General features: G+C 42.4%; 1 protein-coding gene across 3 annotated transcripts in view; it reads right to left on the reverse strand.

Annotated features, from left to right (window-relative positions):
* The window catches only part of map7d1 (MAP7 domain containing 1), a 68,365-nt gene that overhangs the window by 22,159 nt on the left and 23,828 nt on the right, over positions 1-22,378 (reverse strand). For 2 of the 3 annotated variants that reach the window (XM_008121442.3, XM_008121441.3), the window contains exons 2-5: positions 10,784-11,212; positions 9,011-9,082; positions 5,958-6,121; positions 4,297-4,411 (exon numbers count right to left, since the gene is read on the reverse strand). In XM_008121442.3, coding sequence (XP_008119649.1) covers positions 4,297-4,411; positions 5,958-6,121; positions 9,011-9,082; positions 10,784-11,212 — 780 coding nt within the window. The remainder of the gene's footprint in view (positions 1-4,296; positions 4,412-5,957; positions 6,122-9,010; positions 9,083-10,783; positions 11,213-22,378) is intronic. The other variant, XM_016997717.2, reaches the window with a different exon arrangement.

Genomic DNA, 22,378 nt, shown 5'->3' on the forward strand with positions numbered 1-22,378 from the left:
GGTTGGATCTACACTATCATATAATCCAGATTACAAAAGCAGATAAATCCATATTCTCTGCTTTGAACTGGAATATATGAGTCTATGCTACCATATAATCCAAATGATTAAAGCAGATAAATCCATATTATCTGCTTTGAACTGGATTATATGAGTCTACACTACCGTATAATACAGATTATTAAAGCAGATAAATCCATATTATCTGCTTTGAACTGGATTATATGAGTCTACGCTACCGTATAATCCAGATGATTAAAGCAGATAAATCCATATTATCTGCTTTGAACTGTAATATATGAGTCTACACTACAGTATAATCCAGATTATTAAAGCAGATAAATCCACATTATTTACTTTGAATTGGATGATATGAGTCTATACTGCCATTTAATCCAGTTCAAAGAAAATCTGGATTATATGGCAGTGTAGATCCAGTTTTAGGCCCCTTCTACACTGCCATACAATCGACATTATCGAAGTGGATAATCCACATTATCTACCTTGAATTGGATTATATGAGTCTATCCTGCCATATAATCCAATTCAAGGAAAATCTGGATCATGTGGCAGGGTAGATCCAGTTCAAAGAAAACCTGGACTATATGGCAGTGTAGATCCAGTCCTAGGCCCCTTTTACACTGCCATACAATCCAGATTATCGAAGATGATAATCCACATTATCTACTTTGAATTGGATTATATGTGTCTACATTGCCATATAATCCAATTCAAGGACTGCCATATAATCCAATTCAAGGAAAATCTGGATTATCTGGCAGTGTAGATCCAGTCTAAGTCCTCAAGCGCAAATCTGTAGTCAACATCTGGCGTAAATTGGTTCACAATGGAGAACTTGTTCATTGGATTCCAAGCTTTGCGGACTTGTTCATTGGATTGACTGGATTGTCTCTAAAATGTCCTTCAATGCAAATTGGTGAGGTTAAACTGCCCAGTGACATTCCCTTCCTCAAAGTTAACTAGAACCTTGAGATTGTGGTTTAACCTGCCCAGCCACATTGAATGCAAACTCTGAATCCGCGGTGCAGATGTGGCCATACAGCATGAACCCCTTTTTCCTTCTTATGGGTTCCTAGAAGGTACAAGGAAAGCCCCAAAAGGGATTTCCAGAGCAAACAGGACTTGGGATGTTAGTGTGTCAGTGGAAAGAGAGGAAAAAAGGAGGAAAACAGAGCAAGAAGGTGTCTTTTCAGGAACTTGTGATGAGCGTCTTACGAGATTGCAAGGTCTGGATTGGATGGATGGGTCACTTGAAGCCAAATATTCCCCCCTGTGCATGATATAGAGATGTTCCGATGCTAAACACATGGAAATCCAAAGTGATGGGGCACGTTATGTGGCTCCTCTCTTAAAAGTGACCTACCTCGCAGGAGTGTTGTGTAGGCACACATGAGAAGACCTTCTGGAGCTCATGGGAGGAAAGGCAGGACAGGAATGTAACAAAGAACTCACAAACAAAGCACTGCATGATACGTAGTTACAGAATGTGACCTAGAAACGTTCTCCAACCAGGCATCCCACCAAATGTGTTGGACTACAACTCCCACTATCCCCAGTCAGCATGACTAGTCTACTTGAGTTCTTAGTACATTACCATGAGATTTAACAGCATGGTGAACTTGGGAATAGAAGAGGAAACTTGGGTGAAAATTCCCAGAATTAGAAAATTTTGCTCATGGAAGGGCTTTGAACATGTACAGAGTGCCCAGTAACTTGGCACCAATCTATTCAGATTAGTCTTGATGTGTTGTTGAAGGCTTTCATGGCCGGAACCACTGGGTTGCTGTGGGTTTTCCAGGCTGTATGGCTATGTTCCAGAAGCATTCCCTCCTGACATTTTGCCCACATCTATGGCAAGCATCCTCAGAGGTTGTGAGGTCTATGAAACTATGCAAGTGGGGTTTCATATATCTGTGGAAGGTCCAGGCTGGGAGAAAGAACCCTTGTCTGTTGGAGGCAAGTATGAATGTTGCAACTGGCCACCTTGATTAGCATTGAATAGCCTTGCAGCTTCTGCAGGCGTCTTCTGCAGGAGTCCACAGCTGCATTGTATAGACAAGTCTACATAGGGACTACCAAACACAGCATTGCCCAGACACGAATAAAGGAACATGAAAGATCCATGATCTACACACTTGTGGCTTAGCTTCTAAAAGTATGGATTGTGTTCCAGATTGAACAGTGGGCTCCTTCCAGCCAAGACTGAGAGACATAAACAGAGCAAGGCTTGTCTAAAGCAAACACAAAAGAGTTCATGGCCTGGTGAGACTCATTCCTGGGACGGCCTGACTCATTGCTCATGCTCCTCTTAGTCACCGAAATACACCAGTTTTCAGGGAACTGAAGGCTGTCCTCCCATGTCCCATGTTTTCCCTTAGTTATAGGACACAGAATAGGATCTCTTCTATTTGGATCCATTTCCATTGCAGTGAGACCTTGGTTTTGGGGTTTTGTTAGGACAACTTATGGATGCCAACATTAGTGGATCCTCAAGTGCCATTAATCCAAATGGTGTCTGTTCCATAAAACGGCAAAAAGAGTGTAATATTTTCCAGCCATAGATGGCAAAATCCTTGGATTCAGTACCTATGGATATGTAGGGCAGCTTATTATATCCTCTACCCAAGAATGTCTCCATTGTGCTTATCCATCTCAATAGAGGTCCCCCCTAAAGCCATCGTTTTCTAATATTCCAACAGATAAATTGTTAATGTGGGATTTGTGTATAGATAGTGTTTAAATGATATTTGTGTCTAGCATGTATTGCATCATCCAGGAAATGCTATAGTGTGTAAAGAGTTAATTTGGTAAGAAGCTGTATTGACCTTGGATAGGTGGCTGGAGCCAGAGAGGAGTGTCCAGACTACAAGTGTGTTTGTATATAGCTGATTGCATCAGATGAGATCTGTTTCTGCCTGCTGAGAAGATCTGTGCTGTTTGTCTAGAGCGAAAGTCCTATGTCCATTGTCTGCAAGTCTGTTTGTCTTGTCAAGTAAAACTTTGTAAATACTTTTACATCATCTCTGATCATCTCTTCGTTCTGCGCTCAACTGACATCAAACATCTTCTACTACGCTGCGCGCATTACTCTGACATAAACGACCCAGGTAGAGAGAGGACCTAATACATTATGTATTACTGTATATACTCGAGTATAAGCCTAGTTTTTCAGCCCCTTTTTAGGGCTGAAAAAGGTCTCCTCGGCTTATACTCAAGTGAGGGTCCTGGCCGGCTTCTATTCAGGTTGGCTTATACTTGAGTATATAGGTATTCAGAGTTGGGCGGTCTTATCTTATTAAAGTCTTACTATTATTATCTTAGATTACAGGTTTATATAAATATGCAAAAACATTTAACCCACTGATGCCTCAAATAATGTGATTTTATTAATATCTATTTTTATTTTTGAATTTGACCCGTAGCTACTGCATTTACCACCCTTGTCTTATACTCGAGTCAATAAATTTTCCCAGTTTTTGTGGCAAAATCTGGTGCCTCGGCTTATATTCGGGTCGGCTTATACTCGAGTATATACGGTAGGTCCTCTCTTTACCTGGGTTATTTATCTGCTGGAATAAAGTGCTCTCCTGAGCTTAAAACAGCCTCATGGTCTGTGGTGGAGGGAACAAAGGGGGTAGTTTGGGGTAAAAATAATTTTAAATTGTTTTTATTGTGGTCCTGAGGGCCAGAATCATAAAACTTTGGTTCCATTAAACCAGGCATTGGCAAACCTAGGCCCTCCAGGTGTTTTGGACTTCAACTCCCACAATTCCTAACAGCCTACCGGCTGTTAGGAATTGTGGGAGTTGAAGTCCAAAACACCTGGAGGGCCTAGGTTTGCCAATGCCTGCATTAAACCCAGATTTGCAACAAGAACATCTTACAACCCTAAATCCGCTCTTAACCGTACCCTTGTTTTATTAACCTGAAATGAGATGAGAAAACAGATGTGGAAAGTTTAGAGCTGTACCCAGTCAGAGGAAGGAAAATACCACAGAAAGACCCAACTGACACTTGAAGGTGTGCCCGTCAAACGGTGCAAAGCCATGGCCAGATGTCCCCATGCAAAATAAAATAAAGAGCTTGCAGTGATCCCCGGTTATAAATCATGGTGCAAAGGTCCCTTTCAGATTCAGGCACATGCAAACGCATTGGCAGGGACGCTACCATGCCAACTCCCTAACGTCATGTGCCAATGCCAAGCTGGCATTGTCTTGCATGCGCCGTCCAAAGTGTATGTCAGAGAGGGTTTCTGCCCAGATGGTCTCCACTCACCGTCCTTGTGAACAGGAGAGCCGTGGTGCAGCGCGCCGGCCCACGACCACCGCTGCTGCCGGATTTCGGCCCAGGTTTTCTTCGTGGAGCGCTGGATGGCGGCTTCGTATCGTTCCTGAGGAAGACGGAAGGAAAAGGTGTCAGGAAGGACAAAATGCTTGAAATGTCACCGAGCCATCAGCGGTCAAGCAAGAGTCCTGGGACTGATGTAAGGCATGGGAAAAAGCGAGGGGATGGATGGATATATGTCTGTATGTAGATGTAAGTAAGTATGCATATACGAGGGTTATCCAGAAAGTAGATTACGTTTTGGAATTAAAAATGAACAAAGTATAGGAGAAAACATTTACCATTTGCAGTTGAAAGCTACACCCAAATCTTAAAATAGTCACCATTCAAATCTAGGCACTTATCATAGCGATGAATGAGCTTGGCAACTCCTTCCCCACAAAACTCTGCCGCTTGCGTCCTCAACCAGCCGGTCTCCCCTTCCCGCAGCTGCACATCGTCACCAAAACGCTGCGTTGAAGACGCAAGTGGCAGAGTTTGGTGGGGAAGGAGTTGCCAAGCTCTTTTATTTCTATGATAAGTGCCTAGATCAGCTTGAAATGTCACTGAGCCATCAGCAGTCAAGCAGGAGTCCTGGGACTGATGCAAGACATGGGGAAAAGCCAGAGGATGGATGGATGAATATGTGTTTGTGTGTATATAGATGTATGTATGTATGTATGTATGTATGTACGAGGGTTATCCAGAAAGTAGATTACATTTTGGAATTAAAAATGAACAATGTATAGGAGAAACCATTTACCATATGCAGTTGAAAGCCACAAGTAGTCGCCATTCAAATCTAGGCACTTATCATAGCGATGAATGAGCTTGGCAACTCCTCCCCCCACAAAACTCTGCCGCTTGCATCCTCAACCAACCGGTCTCCCCTACCCGCAGCTGCGCATTGTCGCCAAAATGCTGCATTGAGGACACAAGCGGCAGAGTTTGGTGGGGAAGGAGTTGCCAAGTTCATGTATGGAAGACTCTCCACCAAAAGCTTATGTCATTTCAGACGCCTGATAGATACGTCAAAGCTGGACAAGACTTGCCAGGGTGACATCTTATAGAATCCTGGGATTTGCATTTAGAGATGAATATTTGTAGCTGGAGCTATAAATCCTTGGATTTGAAGTTTGGTGAGGCACAAGAGAGTTCATCAGATCATTCAAAACACTCCTCCATAAACGAAAAGTCCCAGGTTTCCATAGGATGTTAATGTAGAATGACAGTATGTATCATAAACATGTACTGTTGACTCTCCAAAATTTGCAAGTTGGGCTTTTGTGGATTTCATTATTGATGGAGCTGATTAACATGGAACCTCTAGGTCCTCCAGCATGACTGAAGGACAATGACTATAGAGATTACTACAGAGGCATTTTTATTTCCATTTTTTCCACTTTTGCGGAGATTCAGCAACTCCAAAACACAGGAAATGTAGAGGTCTGATCAGAGTGTGAAAGGACCACAATGCATGAGGAACAGCAACTGAAAGTAACCCTTTCTTCCTCTTCTCTTCGAGGTTCTCCCATTCCCTATTACTCAGATGTTCCTGTACCAAACCCCGTTCCCCGCCTTCCTAGTGTGTTCTCATCCCATCCCAGGCCAACCTTGTTCTTCTCCAGCTTCTGGCGCTGGCGCTCTTCCAGGGCAGCCCGGCGTTTCTCGGCCCGAACCCGCTGCTCCTCGAGCCGCCGCCTCCGCTCTTCCAGCTGTTTCTCCCGCAAGACCCTGGCCTTCTCCTCCTTCTCCAGCCACAAGGCCCGCTTGGTCGCTGTTGGAGGAAAAGACAAAGACAGATGGGTTGGGCCTGGTCTGCAGACACAGACACATTCACACATCCCTGGGGCGTATCCCATTACACAGACACGGCGTGGTTTTCATTTCATCCAACAAGTCCCCCAGGAAGCGAAGGAAACAGCATTTGGTGGAAGCCTTGAAACCTGATGATATGCCAAGCTGGAGTAGAACAAAGGCCCTATCTAGACAGCTTCAAACTGCATTATATGGTCAGTGTAGATAAGTATAAGGCAGTGTAACTGCACTGAACTGCATTATGTGAGTCAGACAGAGAGAAAGATTGAGAAAATGATAGATAAATAGAAAGATATAGATAGATAATAGATGGGCAGGGCAAACTAAGGCCTGGGGGTCAAATGCAGTCCACTGGGTGCTTACCTCAGGCCCTCCTTATTTTCCCTGTCCTCCTGGCATAAGGATGTGGTTAAATAAGTCACCAAACTTATTTAAAACCGACTCAAAATGAACAATTGAGTCTCCTTGATCCCATCAACCGAGAATCAATCTTCCCTGTGCCTCATCAGAGCACAGACTGACATTCTTTTTTAAACTCTGCACTTCTTCAAGTAAACGGCAGTTGGCTCTGCCTACTTCTCCATGGCAACCAGCCTCTGAGTGCTGAGATGCAATAACTGTAATACTTACCCTTTTAAAACATAAACACACAATTAAACATAACATCTGTAAACCAAAATGCGTACTTCATTACAGGAAGTCATAGGGAGGAGAGAGCAAGCTTGTTTTCTGCTGCCCTGGAGACTAGGACGTGGAACAATGGCTTCAAACTACAGAAAAGGAGATTCAACCAGAACATCAGGAAGAACTTTCTCACTGTGAGGGCTGTTCGACAGTGTAACTCTATGCCTCGGACTGTGGTGGAGGCTCCTTCTTTGGAGGCTTTTTAAGCAGAGGCTGGATGGCCATCTGTCGGGGGTGCTTTGAATGAGATTTTCCTACTTCTTACAGGGGGTTGGACTGGATGGCCCATGAGGTCTCTTCCAACTCTACGATTCTATGATTCTATGATCCTGTCACTGGGGGTTTTGGGGTTGAGAGTGTGTGACCTGCCTTGTTGGTTTCCATGGCCAAATTGAGACTGTAAACCTCGTCTCTAGTGTTACAAACTTTGTAACCGGTGAGAGGAGGCAGGGCACCGGGGTCCCCAAATACAACGATTGTGGAGCCGGATACGAGTGGCCGGGAGGAAGGGAGGGAGGGGGGGGGGGAAGTTGGGGCTTAGGCCAGGCACAAAAGGAGAGGGAGCTGGCCTGGAAAACCCATTCAGGCCCAACAAAAGGGGAATGGGGGTGGAAAGTGATTCAAAAGGGGACGGTGCGCAGGGCATTGGAGCAGAGAGCGGCACCCTTGCAAAATGAATGGCGAGAGACCCGGCCTCCTGGGAAAGGAATGTCCTCAGTTCGGGCATTACCTCTGCACCCCACCATTGCGCACAACAGTCCTCACCGCCTAAAACTTGTGGGATTTTTTTTAGATTGCAGGAAATAACCCACTCTTGATCGCGCTGTATCCAAAAAGATGCTTGTAAACATTATCCAAATAAATAAATAAATAAATAAATAAACCCTGCTCTTAATTGCGCTGTATCCAAAAAAATGCTTGTAAACATTATCCAAATAAATAAACCCCGCTCTTAATCGCGCTGTATCCAAAAAGGTGCTTGTAAACATTATCCAAATAAATAAATAAATAAACAAACCCCGCTCTTAATCGCGCTGTATCCAAAAAGGTGCTTGTAAACATTATCCAAATAAATAAATAAATAAACAAACAAACCCCGCTCTTAATCACGCTGTATCCAAAAAGATGCTTGTAAACATTATCCAAATAAATAAATAAACAAACAAACCCCGCTCTTAATCGCGCTGTATCCAAAAAGATGCTTGTAAACGTTATCCAAATAAATAAATAAATAAATAAACCCCACTCTTGATCACGCTGTATCCAAAAAGATGCTTGTAAACGTTATCCAAATAAATAAATAAACAAACAAACCCCGCTCTTAATCGCGCTGTATCCAAAAAGATGCTTGTAAACGTTATCCAAATAAATAAATAAATAAACCCCGCTCTTAATCGCGCTGTATCCAAAAAGATGCTTGTAAACATTATTTTAAAAATAAATAAATAAATAAATAAACCCTCAACTTTATAAAATCTTTGGGGAAGAGAAAATGTTGCTTGGATAATTAGGTGAAACTTAATTTTTTTTAATTTAGTACATTTCAGGGGAACTTCAGGCACGGTTGTCGCACGTTTGCCCCCACCCTCAAATTCCCCTTTAAAAGGGAAGTTTACATTTCTGGTCACATAAAGTGAATTCCTTTCCAACAATGGGAAAATGACCCTATCAAACAGCAAGTCAATTATTAAATTGGACTTTAAAATATAACGCAGTGCAACCCCTGTATCCACAGGACCCGCACCCATAGTTCTACATCGCCCCATTTGACAAAATAAGCCAAAATATTTCCATAGAAAATATTAATATTATATTAAATATTATAGAGATAATTCTCTAGGAATTATCTGGGTCTTCCAAGCAATTCGATGGTATCATTGATCCTGGAGGACCCAGCAAATCCCTAGAGAGGGTACTCTATGGTAACGTCTGGCTCTCTCTAGGCCTCCAGGTGTTTTGGACTTCCTAACAGCCTAGGCATATTCTAAGTCCTCCAAATAAATTCTTCTGTATTTTTGGGCTGAAAGGCCATCATTTCAATCGGACTCGCTTTCACCATGGTTAGGCATAAGTCGGAGAACGTATCCCTTTGCAAATACTGAATTTGCGTGACGACATCTTTCGATCACAAAGCTGCAAATACAGACACGAGTTCGGTTCTTACCCAGATGCTTGGCTCGCTCCTCGCGCCGCTCCCGGGCCTGTTTATGCCTGGCTTGAGCCTTCTGTGTATCTGCTGGAGAGAGACAGAGATGTTAAACCCTCCAAAATACCAGCCCAATTCCCTTTCCATCTTCCTCCCAGTCTCCTATTTATTATTATTTATTATTTACAGCATTTATATTCCGCCCTTCTCATCCCAAAGAAGACTCAAGGCGGATCACATTACACATATAGGCAAACATTCAATGCCTTTTAACATAGAACAAAGACAAGACAAACATAGGCTCCGAGCAGGGCCTCGAACTCATGACCTCCTGGTCAGAGTGATTCATTGCAGTGATTGATTGCAGCTGCTCTTCCAGCCTGCGCCACAGCCCGAGCCCTAGATCCACAGTAATGCCTCTTGCGAAAGAAACTGTCATTTCGGCGAAATTTCGGGAATGCTCTTCCTCCTTTCCCAGTGTCATATGATCTGGGTGTGGTTTCTGGCTTGGATGCATCGCAACCTATCACCAGAAAACACTTTGATATTTGCAGACCAGTTCTTTTAAATTATACCCCTTGTAGGATCTAGCTTCTGGTCAACATGGTTGGATTCAATGTACTCAATGTTTGCACTCCAAAGTTGAAACGTTAACCATTTCCCACTTGCTATGCAAAGGTTAGACAATCTCGCCACATTAGATACTCACGAATGTGTATTTTTTCCCAATCCCAACATCAGGGAAATGTGAATTCAACTATGTTGAATTGGCTGAGACATTTATTGAAAAAACTAGAGCAAAATGGTGCTGCGGGATGTCCCACGAAAACGAAGTTTTTGCAGTTGAATAAACTTTTTTCTATGCTTTTATAACAAAACCAATTGGGAAATGATATTTATACGAGGGCTATCCAGAAAGTCATGTCCGACTCTGGGGGTTGGTGCTCATCTCCATTTCTAAGCCGAAGAGCCGGCGTTGTCCGTAGACACCTCCAAGGTCATGTGACCGGCATCACTGCATGGAACGCCATTACCTTCCCGCCAGAGCGGTACCTATTGATCTACTCACATTTGCATGTTTTCGAACTGCTAGGCTGGCAGGAGCTGGAACTAACTACGGGTGCTCAAGCCGCTCCCGGGATTTGAACCTGGGACGTTTCGGTCTGCAAGTTCAGCAGCTCAGCGCTTTAACACACTTCGCCATTGGGGCTCCTTGGGTATATACGATTATATACGGTATATGTATTTACCTGTACAGTTGGAATAGATACACTGATACTACAATCATAATATATAATATATAAGTAACTATATCACTATAGAAGTATATAACTATAAGATAACTTCAGGTTAAGGTAAAGGTTTTCCCCTGACGTTAAGTCCAGTCATGTCTGACTCTGGGGGTTGGTGCTCATCTCCATTTCTAAGCCGAAGAGCCAGCGTTGTCCATAGACACCTCCAAGGTCATGTGGCCAGCATGACTGCATGGAACGCCGTTACCTTCCCGCTGGAGCGGTACCTATTGATCTACTCACATTTGCATGTTTTCAAACTGCTAGGCTGGAAGGAGCCGGAACTAACTACGGGTGCTCAAGCCGCTCCTGGGATTTGAACCTGGGACCTTTCAGTCTGCAAGTTAAGCAACTCAGCGCTTTAACACACTTTGCCACTGGAGGCTCCATAACATAACTTACTTGATATTATATTATAGACCATACTTTTCCTTTTTTCCTTTTTGCCAGGTAAATAATGCCCGTGGAAGTAAGTTGCCAACAGGATCCCAACCCATACCTTGCTTGCTCCGAGGGCTGGCAGAGCCCTGTGTCGGGGAAGGCTGGTCGTGAGTCTTTGGGGACGGGCGGGGGCTTTCCGCAGGAGGCGGCGTTGGGGCTCCAATCGGCGGCGGGCGGTCACTTTTAGGCGGCAGGGTCTCCACGGATGGAAGGGCTGTGACGGGCGGGAGGCTCTCCTGGTGAGTCGGAAGGGGGGGCTTCAATTCGGGAGTGGTCTTGACCCCAGGGTGGCCATTTTGGGTGGGCAACACTGCGCCCGTAGGAGCCGTGGCAACAGACTGAACCGTGGCTGCCGGAGGAGGCGCTGTGGGCGAGCGGTCACTCCGGTGTGGATCTGCCTCCCTCACGAGGGGCGTCGTGGCACGCAAGTGGCTCTTCTGTCCACTCGAGGGGATCTGCGTCGCTTCAGGAGGGTTCTTTTTAGCAGCTGAAAGAGAGAAGAAGACCAAACAGTTCAAGGAGTGCTCATTCCTGTGACATATGCACACCTTTACCATTACCTTATGCACACAAGAGGAGCCCCGGTGGAGAAGTGCATTAAAGCACTCAGCTGGAGACCGAAAGGTCCCAGGTTCAAACCCTGGGAGCAGCGTGAGCAGCTGCTGTTAGCTCCAGCTCCTGCCAACCTAGCAGTTCGAAAACATGCAAATGTGAGTAGATCAATAGGTACCGCTCTGGCGGGAAGGTAAGGGCGCTCCATGCAGTCATGCCTATGGCCACATGACCTTGGAGGTGTCTACGGACAACGCCGGCTCTTCAGCTTAGAAATGTAGATGAGCCCAACCCCCAGAGTCAGACATGACTGGACTTAACATCAGGGGAAACCTTTACCTTTACCTTTTATGCACACAAGACGCCTCATTCAAACCATATACAGTAGAGTCTCACTTATCCAAGCTAAACGGGACAGCAGAAGCTTGGATAAGTGAATATCTTGGATAATAAGGAGGGATTAAGGAAAAGCCTATTAAACATCAAATTAGGTTATGATTTTACAAATTAAGCACCAAAACATCATGTTATACAACAAATTTGACAGAAAAAGTAGTTCAATACGCAGTAATGCTATGTTGTAATTACTGTATTTACGAATTTAGCACCAAAATATCATGATACAGTAGAGTCTCACTTATCCAAGCCTCGCTTATCCAAGTTTCTGGATAATCCAAGCCATTTTTGTAGTCAATGTTTTCAATATATCATGATATTTTGGTGCTGAATTCGTAAATACAGTAATTACAACACTGCATACTATACTATACTATTTTGATATTAATACACTAATTAAAAGCAAATTAAGACAAAGGAAACTTAAATGGAGAGTCTACTGTATCTGGACTGTAGAGAGCAAGCAATTTGCTCACTCCTGCTCCCTGTTATATAATCTGCCACCATCCTCGGGCTGCGCACATACATACATACATGCATGCACACGCTTTCTTTGCAGCCGCAGAAATCGCAACGTCCTTTGCAGACAACAATGAACTAATGCATCAAGAATGTCCAGAATCAGACCTGGAGAATGCCTCCAAGCCCTGAGCTATAGCCGTTAAAGTGGGGTCAATCTGCATTCATTCTACAGTGTATATGGAAAGAGATGAAGCACCCAATGAGCCTGGCCTTGTTCCTTTCCATGCCTTGGAATGAGCATTCCCCAGCCCTGGATTTGTTGATGGTGACTCAGTTCTTTGCGCCGCTGTTTGGCTTTTTTCTTTTGCAAGAGGGCAAGGAGAATCGGCTTGCTCAACATCCCCGACTCACCCGGCAGGTATTCCTGGTCTGATTCACCTGTTTGTGGTCCCTATCTCTCTGGGTCACAACATTCGACAGATCACTCCATAGTTGTTGTCTTTTAGTCGAAACCAAAGGTTAGCCAAGTATTGTCTTGTGCTGTTGACTCTGGCCAAAAACCCCAGACTTTAAAGGAATCTGGCCTTGGATGATGGAAAATAACAGAATGACGGATCACCTATTAGTTGCACATCTATATTTGAATGTCAGAAGGGGCCAGTATGGTCTGGTATAGTTAAAAGGAGCCGGTGATGGGGAAAACCTATTTAGTCTGAAATGTTGGATAGATTGGCATTTAAAGTAGACTATCGAATAGGAAAGGTTGTAGACATTGCACAGCTCTCTAAAATAGTGTATCTACACACTGTAGAATGGATGCAGTTTGACCTCACTTTAACTGCTATGACTCAATGCTATGGAATAATAATAATAATAATAATAATAATAATAATAATAATAATAACTTTATTTATAATCTGCTTCCATCTCCCCAAGGGAACTCGGAATGGTTCACATGGGGACCAAGCCCCATCAACAGATAAAACAATATGCCGAACAGCATATATAATTAAAACAATAACAATAAAATAACATTCATAAAATACATAGCGAACATCATGACTAAACAGTGAGGCTATTGAGATATGAAGTAAGTTCCATCTTGCCTCTTTGCATCAGCTAGTTTTATATATATGTATATAGTAATATTACATTTAATATACAGTAGAGTCTCACTTATCCAACATAAACAGGCCGGCAGAACGTTGGATAAGCGAATATGTTGGATAATGAGGGATTAAGGAAAAGCCTATTAAACATCAAATAAGGTTATGATTTTACAAATTAAGCACCAAAACATCATGTTATACAACAAATTTGACAGAAAAAGTAGTTCAATATGCAGTAATACTATGTAGTAATTACTGTGTTTACGAATTTAGCACCAAAATATCACGATGTATTGAAAACATTGACTACAAAAATGCGTTAGATAATCCAGAATGTTGGAAAGCGAATGTTGGATAAGTGAGACTCTACTGTATATACACACACATATGTGTGTGTGTGTGTGTGTATATATATATAATTTACAATAATTTACAATAATATATAATAATTATAACATATTGTGTATACGTATAATATTCATAATATTATATTGCAATTCGATATAATACAATATAATATTAATTATATATTATATTTTACATGTAATATTACTAATAATATTACAATATATTGATACAGTACAATACAGTAATTTATTACCAGTATTGTACTATCTATATATATAAAAGAGTGATGGCATCAGGGCAGCGGACAAAACGAAAAAACTACAGGCCCCCCAACCTCGAAATTTGACAACACAACCCATCATTCATGGCTCTAGGTTGATACAACAAAAAGAAAAGAAAAATAAAGTCCTAATTAGAGGGAGAGGAATAATTGTTTTTATCCAATTGCTGCCAGTTTGAAGGCTAAGCTCCGCCCACTTGGTCTCCTAGCAACCTACTCAGTCCAGGAGACAGGCACAGTTAGGCTTCACTTAGGCCTCTTCCACAGATTATCAGATTTTAACTGGATTATATGGCAGTGTAGACTCAAGGCCCTTCCACACAGCTATATAACCCATTTAGAATCTTATATTATCTGCTTTGAACTGGATTATCTTGACTCCACACTGCCATATAATCCACTTCAGTGAGCATACTAAACATAAAGACAACCATACAACAGACATTCAATACAACCACTACCTCAACAATTTCTCACCAACACCACCAGACAATGCCACAGCAACTCGTGGCCGGGCACAGCTAGTGCTAATATAAGATTGTATGTAAATTTAATTTGTAAGCCGCTCTGAATCCCATTCGGGGTGACAAGGGTGGCATATAAATGTAGCAAATAAATAAATAAATAAATATTATCGGGAAGGCAGCCATGTGCAAATATGCGGCACTGAGATTCAAGAATAGCTTAAAGTAGATTTGCAGTTTTTTGTCTGCTGTGCTTTGAAGAGTTTCTGATTTATTATTATTATTATTATTATTACATCGCATTTTTCTTAGTGGCTGCCCAAGAGCACTGTCCTATTTAGGGTTGTGTAATGCCCATGACACCTACAACAACACCAAGGAAAACTTTGCTTTGCCTAGGAGTTTCTGTAAATGCGGTTGTTATGATTACCCAGGGAACTGATCTGGTAGTTGTGCAAGCAGAGAATGCACAACCACACCTATTGTAACTGCACATGAAATAGTACTATCCATCCATTACTCATTGCCAATTTAATCATACGCCAGTGAATGGGATCTCAGCCTATTGTATCCCATTAAGTCTGATACTTTGATACTTTCTACAACCATTCCCTCCTACACACACTTTACACATGAGATCAAATTGACATTTCCTACTGATTTCAGGCAAAAATAGATCTTTTCCATCACTTGCTCTTTTAAAGCATATCACACTCCCCGCCTCCGACGTTCAAATACAGACATGCAACCAACAGAGAGCTGACGATCCATCATCCTATTATTTTCCATTATCCGAGCCCGGATTCCTTTAAAGTCCTTTAAGCATCTCCGCCTCGAGTAATTAGTGGGTACAAGCTGCACAGTCAACAGTATCGCTCTGTTAGGCGATGATGGATGATGTATAGCCATGCGGGAGACAAAAGGATCTGAGCAGACAGAGAGCAAAGAGAGGCGGAAATGGCCGGCGGAGGGGAAGGGCCGGCCGGCAAGAAGGACGACGGGGCCGGCGGTTGGCAAGGAGACTCTTGTGGAGCCCAAAGCTGTGAAGAAATAGATTCCGAGCCGCATCCCAAGCTCCCTCTTCACTTTGGTTCCCGAAAGCCATTTTCTTCCACAGTTCAATGAGTTACCCAAGCAATCTGGGAAATGTCAAGTATGGTCGCTTGGACTTTCCTGCAGTTAAAAACTGGAAACTAATCCCTATGAAGAACATCTTGATTGGCCATGGAGAAGAAGAGACGGGTGCCTGTGCATACCTTCACATTGTTTGTTGACTTAAGAGCAGTGGTTCCCAACCTCTTTTTGACCAGGGACCACTTGATCAGGGACCACTTTGACCAGGGCCCACTTGACCAGTGAACACTTACTGTATATACTCAAGTATAAGCCTAGTTTTTCAGCCCGTTTTTTAAGACTAAAAAAGCCCCCCTTGGCTTATACTCGGGTGAGGGTCCTGGTTGGCTTATATTTGGGTCAGCTTATACGCAAGAATATATAGTATCTATTTATTTATTTACTACATTTATATCCTGCTCTTCTCACCCCGAAGGGGACTCAGAGAGTACTATATTGTACTATATCATTATACAGTAATATTATTAGTAATATACTAATAATATACTAATATACTAATATTTCACATACACATATATATACTGTATATACTCGAGTATAAGCCTAGTTATACTCAAGAATATATGGTATATTTATTATTTTTCTCTATTATTATTGTTATTATTACATTTATTATTTTTCTCTATTATTGTTGCTACTATTACATTTATTTTACTCTATTTTTATTATTATTAATACATTTATTATTTCACTCTGATCTTATTATTATATTATTTGTTTTACTCTATTTATTATTACATGTATTGTTTTCCTGTATTTATTATTATTATTATTATTATTATTATTATTATTATTATTACATGTATTATTTTACTCTATTATTATGAAAAGGATACATAAGGGCATTTACATTGAAGAAGATGAGAGTGATGATTTCATCAGAGTTGGACAATCTTATCTTAAATTACAGTTTTGTGGAAATATTCAAAAGCATTTAACCTACGGATGCCTCAATTAATGTAATTTTATTGGTATCTATTTTTATTTCTGAAATTTACCACCCTCGGCTTATACTTGAGTCAATGTTTTCCCAGTTTTCTTGTGATAAAATGAGGTGCCTCGGCTTATATTTGGGTTGGCTTATACTCGAGTATATACGGTATACCAAGTATCCAATTCTGCACTTAGCTATCAACCATAGCACATGTGGAGCAGTTGGTGAAGAATAGGACTACAATACTAGTGACGAGGGTTACAGTCGAGTATATACAGTAATCGGGGACCACTTGACCGGGGACCACGTGACCCGGGACCACTTCGACCAGGCGGCCTCCCTTTGACAAATGATAGGACCAAAGGAAGCTGAAAAAGGAGAACTGCAGAGGGAAAGTCCACCAAGACACTACTCATGGGATATTGAAGAGGATTTTTCAGTAACTGGGCCCATAACCATTGGAAAGAGGTCCAGATGGTGTCCTTAGGGCAGCAGGATGGGGTCGGAAACTATCCAGATCTTGGAAAAGTTTCTTTTTGGGAGATGATTGCAATTCCTAAAATGCTCCAGCCAAATTCCCAGGGATAGGGGATTTGAGGAACTATAAATCCCAAAGTGACTTTTCCAAGCTCTGCCCCATGCGTTCAATGCCCTTTCTTATGACTGTACCATCCTTAAACCTTTCCCCACCATATCCTTTTGGAGGAACAAAGTCTTCCCATTGCACCGGCAGAACATTCTCACAATCCCTTCCACACACTGAGATTTATCAATGCTGTTGCTCTTTGCTTCTCAGGCTGAGTCTGCTGGCAGGGCACACTTGGAAACGCGCACACACAAATTCACAAGTCTCCTTCCTTCTTTGGCATTGGCTCCGGCTTCGGCTCCAACTGAGCTCGCTGCCAGCAACAACAAACTGGAGCGAGTCTGCAAGCTCAGAACAGGAATACCATAGACGCCTGTGCATGGCTGTGTCAGTTTATCTGCCTCTCCATTTGGTACCGAAATGCCACCTTTCAAGATGAAATTATTTTCCCAGGGTGGCATTCCACATATGTTAAAATCAAGGCTTGGCAACATTACCTTTTTTTTTTTTGGACTGCAGGTATTTACATTACGATTCATAGCAATAGCAAAATGACGGTTATGAAGTAGCAACGAAAATAATTTCATGGCTGAGAGTCACCACAACATGAAGAATTGTATTAAGGAATCAAGGCATTAGGAAGGTTGAGAAAATAGGATTTTTCTAGGTCCTCTAGCAAGACTATATTATATGGTCGATTCCAGCAGATGTTACTCATCACAATAGTATCTGTTATTGCTCACAATTTCCTGTTACCATGGTAAGTTCAGAAACATATGCCCACAGATATGGGGTCATACTATATAGGAATATTAATATAACCAAAATGACAAACCAGCTCTCCATACATATAATAAAAGGTAAAGGTTTCCCCTTGACATTAAGTCAAAGGAGTTGGTGCTCATCTCCATTTCTAAGCCAAAGAACCTGCATTGTCCATAGACACCTCCAAGGTCATGTGGCCACTGGCATGACTGATGGAGTCATTACCTTCCCGCTGGAGTGGTACGTATTGATCTACTCACATTTGCATGTTTTTGAACTACTAGGTTGGCAGAAGCTGGGGCTAATAGCAGAAGCTCACTCCACTCCCCTTTCGGTCCGCAAGTTTGGCAACTCAGCACTTTAACACACTGTGCCACCGAAAAGTTAGATACCATTTTATGTGGGGAGGCTAATTTAACTAATTTAAATGAAAAGTAATGACTCCACCTTCGTTACTTGGGTTTGGATGGGAATATTTTAATAAATCAAACTCAGAAATAATCCTTAGAATGTGCTCTTTAACTACCACTATTCATTTTTCCACACAATCACCACACAATTGGATACATTTCTGCCAACAATGAACAAGTTTTCTGAAGCTGTCACGGAAGAAGTCGACACTCTGTTTCTGCAACCAGCGTCTCACAGGACCCATCGTGCACAGATCTTCCAATAGCCAAGCAAAGCAATCATGTGACCCACATGTTCTTGTGAAATGCCAGTTATGCTTGAAATTTCTCTCTAAGTGATACGACGATCGTCCTGAATCAATCTGTCAACCTTTTGCATGTGAAACTCGGTGGTTGCTGTCACAGGACGTCCAACTCTTTGTTTGTCACGCAAGTCAGATGTTCCCACCTCAACATCTTTAAACAATGCACAGGACTCACATCAACACAATCACCATAAACAGCTTGCATTCTCTGAGGAATCTCCTTTAGGGTGACACCTTCTGCGGTCAAGAATTCAGTGATTGCATGTTGCTTAGGTTGCATTGACTGACCGTCTGTGGAGGGTTCCATACTTCGCACTTTAACAACACAACCTTTCAGTGCTAAGGCTTCCCCATCTGCGCAGGGTTCCATACTTCGTACTTTAACAACACAACCGTTCAATGCTAAGGCTTCCTCGTCTGCGCAGGGTTCCATACTTTGCACTTTAACAACACAACCGTTCAATGCTAAGGCTTCCCCATCTGCGCAGGGTTCCATACTTCACACTTTAACAACACAACTGTTCAATGCTAAGGCTTCCCACCAAATGGAACTGTAGAGGAGAGTCTACTGAACAAGCCAGGACCTGCCATCTGTTGAGGAGTTACGAAGGTGGAGGCATTACTTTTCATTCAACCCTCATACTTTTAATGTGGACTCCAACTATTAAGGGCTCTAAAAATGAATCCTGGCAGAGCTGGGTCTAGAAGCAAAGAGGTCACAGGATGCAATATGGAAAAAACACTTGTCAACATTCAGATCACTGCCTTCTGTTTTTCACAGGCAAGCATGACACAGGCGACATTCCATGTTGAGTCTCTCTCTCTCTCTTTCAACCTCTCTCCCCTTCTCAAATTCGGGCAGACAGACCCATAAATAGCTTGGACTTCTGCACCTCCTCCATTCCAAGTTCTGCTGCTGGAGGAGAAGAATCACAAGACTGGACTTCCTTAAGTGTGATTTATGCGGTTGGCAAAAACATATGTCAGGCTGCAAGGGAAGGTGGATGGCTTCCTCAAAGTGCTACGCTTTGTTTGGCTCCTTTTTACAGGGCTTCCAGACAGTGCCATTCTTAAATCAGTTGTAATCCCTTCCCCAATGTCAACCTACCCCTCGTTTTTCCCCAGACCAGATTAGCGGCATTTTCAGCAGACCTAAAGTAAGGGGTAGGCGAAGTTGTATTAACTCGTGTCTTTAATTACGGTAATATCTGTGTGTTTAAAAAAATGGAGAGAGGTTGCGTAAGATCGGACAAATTCCATTCTTTGCTCAAAGGCTGTGACAACACTCGGGAAAAATACCATTTGAGCCTCCGAGACTCCCACCAGCAGCACAAAGGAAGGGCATTTGGTGCTGCACTCGCTCGGAGTTACTTTCCACTGAGCGCAAAATGCCGGAGGGACAACACGCTTCCAGACCGATCACACACACTCAGAGAAAACAAAGAAAGAGCCCTGCGCGGGTTGAATCAACTCCAACCCTTATTTTCCCTCCAACAAACTGCATTAAACCAAAACATATCACCAAGTCCAGATGGAGGTTTCCTTTTTGCAAAGGGTTTTTCAAGGGAATCCTTTCTGCATCCCCAAAGTGCGATACACTTGCCTCTCTCTGTACGAGCCTGCGGGGCTTTGAAGACGCAAGTGCTTTTAAATTGGTCACAAGATTGTCCTGTTTGGGGGTGTTTTGTTCCAGATTTCCCCGTTTTCGCCTATTCTGTGTGCGCGCACATACGCATGCATGTCAAGCCGAGGCCAAATGAGCGAATGGGGAAAGGGTTGGCAAATACTAGGCATTAGGCATGTCCAATCAATGAAAAAAATGTTTCAATTCTCGTTTCTAAAGTAGGGGGCACTGGCGCTTCGATATAGAAAATATTTCCAATTTTTTTCACCCAAAAATTTCGGATATTTCCGAAAATTTGTAATGATTCTAAATGTTTCTAAAATGGCGGACCTTTGCGTCCATTTTGGAAGCTTCTGATTGGCCGGAGAGAGGCAGCCATGTTAGGCTGCACTAAGCTCCCATTCTAGGTAGGTTGCAGAAACAAAAAAAATTTTTAAAAATTAAAAAAATATTTTTTAAAAAAAAATTTGGGGAAAAAAATTAACGAAACATTAAGAGACAATTATAGAATGGGCCAACAATGGTTCGAATTACATTGCTGGTTGTGCTGTGAGACAATGTCTCGGAATGCGTATCAAAAAGCGAGAACAATCCGAAATAATTCCGATATACGATTCAAAACGATTTTTTGGACATGTCTACTAGGCATTGCTTGTTACGAAGCTTGAGCGGAGACACGGGAAGCGCGAGTGACTGACGTGGGCAAAGGATAAAAAGATGGTAACCAGGCAGAAAAATATCTGACATGAGAAGAAGGCTTCACGTTTGTCGCTGTTACAATCAAAATTACATAAGGCTGTCAGCTCGCTCATGGATGTGTGATACATGAAATCGATCGTCTTCGTATTCGACTAGTTTGAGCCCCACGGCAATCCAGATCGACACATGGATGCAGCACTGATCGAAAGCGCAGAAGTGGACTACGAAACACTCAGAGGCACTGCATGTTGTTCTTGAGTCTTTCCAATTTATAGTGACCCTTACGTATAGAGTTTCCTTGGCAAAATTTGTTCCAAGAGGGTGTGCTTCTGCCTTAATAATAATAATAACAACAACAACAACAACAACAACAACAAGCAGTCAAAGAAGAACATGCCCTGGCAGAATATGTAAAGCAAAGTGAAGAACCTGCTTTGATTGAAGTCAAAAATCAGAAACTCCTCAAAGCACAGCAGACAAAATATCAGTACAAGAAAACTGCACTACAAACTAGAGCTGACAGCTGGCACAACAAAACATTGCACGGAAAGTTCCTTGACAGAATTGAAGGAAAAGCTGATAAGGAGAAGACCTGGCTCTGGCTCACGAATGGGACCCTGAAGAAGGAGACAGAAGGCCTGATCCTTGCAGCCCAGGAGCAAGCCATCAGGACAAAGGCAATTCAGGCCAAGATCGAAAAATCAGCTGATGACCCAAAATGCAGACTGTGCAAGGAAGCCAACGAAACCATTGATCATATCCTCAGCTGCTGTAAGAAAGTCGCACAGACAGACTACAAACAGAGGCACAACTATGTGGCCCAAATGATTCATTGGAACTTATGCCTCAAGTACCACCTCCCAGCAGCAAAGAACTGGTGGGATCACAAACCTGCAAAGGTCGTGGAAAAAGATACTGTGGGACTTCCGAATCCAGACTGACAAAGTTGTGGAACACAACACACCAGACATCACAGTTGTGGAAAAGAAAAAGGATTGGATCATTGATGTTGTTATACCAGGTGACAGTCGCATTGACGAAAAACAACAGGAAAAACTCAGCCACTATCAGGACCTCAAGATTGAACTTCAAAGACTCTGGCAGAAACCAGTGCAGGTGGTCCCGGGGAAATAGTATTTGTTTGCGTCAGGAAATACCCAATTTTACAAATAACCCGGAATCTAATTTGGTTTTTTATTCCTCTTTACGTGTTCTGGCTCCGTAAATTTGGAGATGTCACACTTGATTCTCCCTGAACATCATGGATATGGAACCTTTATATTACGGTTGTGTGCCTTCAAGTCGTTTCCAACTTACAACAAATACTTTATTGACATTTTCATCGGGGTCAGTGAATTGTGGTCAAGCTTTGAGCTGTCCATGAAGAGAGAGAAAATGTTTTTGTTTGCTCTAGATAACATTGGGACATTTGGTGGACTTGTGGGGCCCATTTTTCACACTGCTACCCAATGGCACAAACCTTCCTTAGACTACAAATATGCAAAACTTTGCACCACAAATCAAGAAAGAAATCAGAATAAATGCATCCAGCATGCAGAGAGTTATATCCTTCTATGAACTCACA

Source organism: Anolis carolinensis, unplaced genomic scaffold (genome assembly GCF_035594765.1).
Source record: "Anolis carolinensis isolate JA03-04 unplaced genomic scaffold, rAnoCar3.1.pri scaffold_10, whole genome shotgun sequence".
NCBI classification, from domain to species: domain Eukaryota; kingdom Metazoa; phylum Chordata; class Lepidosauria; order Squamata; family Dactyloidae; genus Anolis; species Anolis carolinensis.